The 4245-nt window shown below is 44.3% G+C and overlaps 1 protein-coding gene across 1 annotated transcript; it reads left to right on the plus strand.

Annotated features, from left to right (window-relative positions):
- The first annotated feature begins 2484 nt into the window (after window positions 1-2484).
- LOC144108580 (uncharacterized) lies at window positions 2485-2912 on the plus strand. Its single transcript, XM_077641779.1, has one exon. The coding sequence runs from the start codon at window positions 2485-2487 to the stop codon at window positions 2836-2838; it is 354 nt and encodes a 117-aa protein (XP_077497905.1). The 3' UTR covers window positions 2839-2912.
- Window positions 2913-4245: the final 1333 nt, after the last annotated feature.

Raw genomic sequence — 4245 nt, forward strand, 5'->3', positions numbered from 1 at the left:
GGAGAATGGTATGCTGTACGCAGTCAAACGGCTTGCGAAAATCAAGAAACAAACCCAAGGTGTATCTTTGCTCTTCAATAATATTGATAATTCTGTCTTTAATTTTAGCAGTGATTGTTCGGCGGACCTGTTCTTTAAGAAGCCGTACTGTGTAGAAGCTATCATGCTATGTTTGTCGAAAAAGTTCTGCAATGTGCTGTTAATCGCAATCTCAAAGTCTTTTGATAATACAGGTAATACAGAAATTGGCCTATAGTTGTAGATTTCATTCCTGTCACCGCCTTTGTAGATAGGACACACACGAGAAATTTTTAAGTCATCTAGGAACACTCCCGTTTAAAACATAAGATTTATAATGTGAGACAATACGCCAGATGTCGATGAAGAGACGTACTTTAACGGCACAGCTGCTGCGTGGTCATACCCAGGCGATACGTCGAGAAGCTCTAAGCCAAAACAACCTCTCCAGTGAACATAACTCGTCGAAATAGCCAAAATTTTTTGGTTCACAGCGCCCACGGTAAGTGGTTTCGAAATTCTAGGAATTGATATGGATATTCATTGGTGTGGGCTACACGCCTCTCAATTATTAAGCAGCCTAACAGCAATAGCTAAAAGGTAACTATTCAATATTAGTTAACCAGCATGCTAGATACCACGTCCTAGTTGTATTCTGATGTACTACATAGCTGACAAAGCTACGATGAAAAAAGCGCTCTTCTAATTCAAAATCCTATATTTAAAAATTGTTTGCGATTACGTTTCTAAGGGCTTAATGTTTAACGGCGTAGTGAAGGGCTCAGGAATTTTAGACCACCTGGTGTCCTTTAACGCGCACTGACATTACACACTACACGGGTCTGTAGAATTTCACCTCCATCGAAATTCGACCGCCGTGACCTAGATCGAACCCACGCCTTTCGGGTCAGCAGCCGAGCCCCATAACCATTGAGCTACCGCGGCGGCGGCTAAAAACTGTGTAAAGTCTTATGTGAAACACCCTGTAAGAGGCAACGGGCATTTCCTTCTAAGCCTGGACTGCTTTCGGGCTTTCACATAAATTAATTGTGGGCTGGTTGGTACCACAATTATCAATAAGCTTGACTACGCCCAATGTAGGGAAAAGGGCTCTCCCATGTCTCTCCAATTAACCAAGTTCTTTGAAAGCTGCGGTATAATTTTTTTAATTGTGAGGGTTCCACGATGTAGCACTCTTGCACACAAGCGACAACTCACTCCGCAATCAATCAGTGCATGATCAATCATTGTACGCATGTATTTTTCATGCACTTTAAGAAAAAGGAGTTAAAACTTCAATTCCAAATAAACATGTTTTTTAAAACCGCTTCGTGGGTAAATTATTGTTAAGGCCAGGGTATTACTTCGGTCGAATGCCGCATCTTCCATGCGTACCTTTCTGAGTGCAAAGCACTGCTCGCAGATGCTTTTTCTTTCATTCATTCATTCAGAATTTATTTCAGACAACGAAGAGGTTGTCCATGGTGACGTGGCAAAAGGCATACATTGCCTGACGAGGCCACGCCACCCGGATGACAGGCGGCACCACTGGCTACACAAAATCAAGAAGAGCATTACATAATAGAACACACTTTCAGTATTTTTACACAATATATTAAGACATCTTTACAAAACACTGGCTTTACAAAAAACACACAGCATACATTAACCAGAATACGACCATAGCAATATTTACAAAACATACACTAGTGATAGGTATACGTTAAGTTTTTATCTTTAAGGTTCATTTATGAGCATTTCTTTAATTAACATTTTGTATTTACGTATAGAGGGGGTAGTGAGTGCAGTATCCAGAATAGGGTATTGGTTAAATAAGTCAGGAATTTGCCATCCTAACCTCTGAAAACCATAATTTGTGCGTACACGAGGTGTTTCCATACATTGTTTTCGAAGTTCGTATGTGCTAAGTTTAGTGTGATAGGTGGTTTCGAAGGTTATTTTGTCTAGTTTGTACTGGCGTAATATTTCGAGACATAGTTTGTATGTGTGCAGTTTACTTATTTCTAATATTCCTTAAGACCTAAAGAAAGGCCGGCAGCTGCGCAATAACTGTATTTTCCCAACAGCTCGTAATGCCCGCTTTTGAATTGCAAGGAGGGAATCTCGATTTGTCTGCGTCGTCGTTAACCACACAAGGGAGCAGTAGCTTAAACGGGAATGTATTAATGAATAGTATATTTGCCGCTTTACGGACGCCGGGAGATAATATCTCAGTTTGTTTAAAGTGCCAACCGCTCGACAAAGATCACTGCGAAGCTGATCAACATGCGAGTTCCAAGAGAGATTTTCATGAGACAGAACACCTAGAAAACGAATTTGCGAGCACTGTTGCAGCTGAGTGTTTTCAAAGTTTAAGTTTAGGTTGTCAGGAGCTTTTACACCTTTTGCCCCGAAGAGAATGCATTTGGTCTTACTAGCATTAATTAGTTCCCAGATGCAGTTTTCATGGAACTTGAGGCCATTACGGAATCGCAGGAGAACGCCGGGGGTGCTGCCTACGTGGGTGGTGGCGGTGGAGTTGCTGAGGATGACGACGAAGCGTCGCCGTATGACCGGCGGCTCTTGCTGCAGGAGCTGGTTGGCAAGCGAGGCTTCGGCGAGAGGAAGCGGCGCGGATTCGGCGAGAAGCGGAAGCGTGGCTTCGGCGAGAGGAAGCGAGGGTTCGGCGAGAAACGACACCTTCCGGTGGCGTCCGCCACGCTCCGCCGCAGCGTACTGGCAATGCCGTCGGCGAGGAACCCGTCGGGTGCCCGGGTGCTGCTCTTCGAAGAGAACCCATTCGAAGGCTCTCTGCAATGATTACTGCCGGCTATCCTAGTTGCTGACAGTGCAGACTGGCAATTCGCTCTTCAAACGTCCGCTCACTAATGGTGTGGAAGCAGAAATGGAGCTCAACGAGGTGCGGTCCATGTTGGAGCTCTTTTCGACATGAAATAAATATTTGGGGCGCTTACCCTATTTGCTTCGGCTGCTTGTGATGCTGCGGGCTAGCGTTGTGCGTCTTTGTTGTGTGCAGTACTTTATGTTGAGAATGCAAATAAACAATAGATTTGTATCGCAGCCTCGTCTTAGCCCTGTGTGGCTTGAAGATATGTTCTCTGGGTACGGAACTTTCCGTTTTAGCTACGATACAGTGGTTAACATTCAAAGGCGCAATCTGATGACCATATTCTCACAAGACTGTTGGGAAACGAAAGAAGATGGATAAACAAACAGAAAAAAGGAACAGAATTAAAGCCACAAATGCCACATAAAAGAACAGATGTCGGTTGGGAGCATTTGTTTTGCAGTAATGCAATAACACGCCCAGCAAAGCCCGCTGCTGGTGACCAGATTTAGCCGGGAAACTTCACAGGATAACGTAGAAGTCATTGCCCTTCAAGAGAATTTATCTTCCTTCATCCCTAGGATTCAGACCCATGCCCCTCGAAAAACCGGTCGCGCCATCTCGCGACAGCCAGCGGCGTGGCGGTGCGTAATCCAATGCGATGAAAAATAACAATTATTACCTCCTCGCGTATAAAAGCTTGAGATCAACTCTCTCGTCTAGGTGTTAAATGCTTCCTAAAGTTTCTTTTTGTAGAGTTTCATCTATGTAGCTTACATGCTACGTTTACCATGCGCAATGAGCTACGATAGCATGGAGCCTATGGCGAGGTCCTAAAAAATACCCCACTTGACTTCACTTTATCGCTGACCACAGCCCTAATTTACAATATGTCGACAAGCTCTCGGAGCTTCCAGTAGCGTAATGTCCTGCCTTTAAAGAAATATTAAGTATTTTACATTTGAATTGAGTAAAAGTTTCCCGGCGCTGTTTTTCTATTGATCGTGCATCCTCAGCATCGGCAAGAAACGTGTGGCGCCTTCTCTCGGTGTGTTGGCAAGGCGCAAGTTCCTGCTACATTCTCCCTGCAACAGCGTCCCTGCTAAGCGTCCCTGCTTTGGTAGGTTGCTTCGGGAGGTTGAGCCGTGCCGTACGAATGCGCACTTTTATCAAAAGTTCCCCCATCGGAGTGAGGCTATGACCATGGGGTGCTACATAAAATTCTACAACAAAGCGCGTGCCCACTATGAGGTATATAGAGGAAATTTTAAGGAGGCTCTTTTGCTTGACAGGTATATTTTTTATTAAGCGCGTACAGTGACCACACAGGCATAGGTGATAGTGGAATTGCGTGCGAATTAACAGTGCAAAGCAATGAA

This window comes from Amblyomma americanum, chromosome 10, assembly GCF_052857255.1.
Source record: "Amblyomma americanum isolate KBUSLIRL-KWMA chromosome 10, ASM5285725v1, whole genome shotgun sequence".
Classification (NCBI taxonomy): domain Eukaryota; kingdom Metazoa; phylum Arthropoda; class Arachnida; order Ixodida; family Ixodidae; genus Amblyomma; species Amblyomma americanum.

What these genes read in the sequence shown, in the direction of transcription:
- LOC144108580 (XM_077641779.1), top strand. Translation starts at nt 2,485, where the DNA reads ATGGAACTTGAGGCCATTACGGAATCGCAGGAGAACGCCGGGGGTGCT.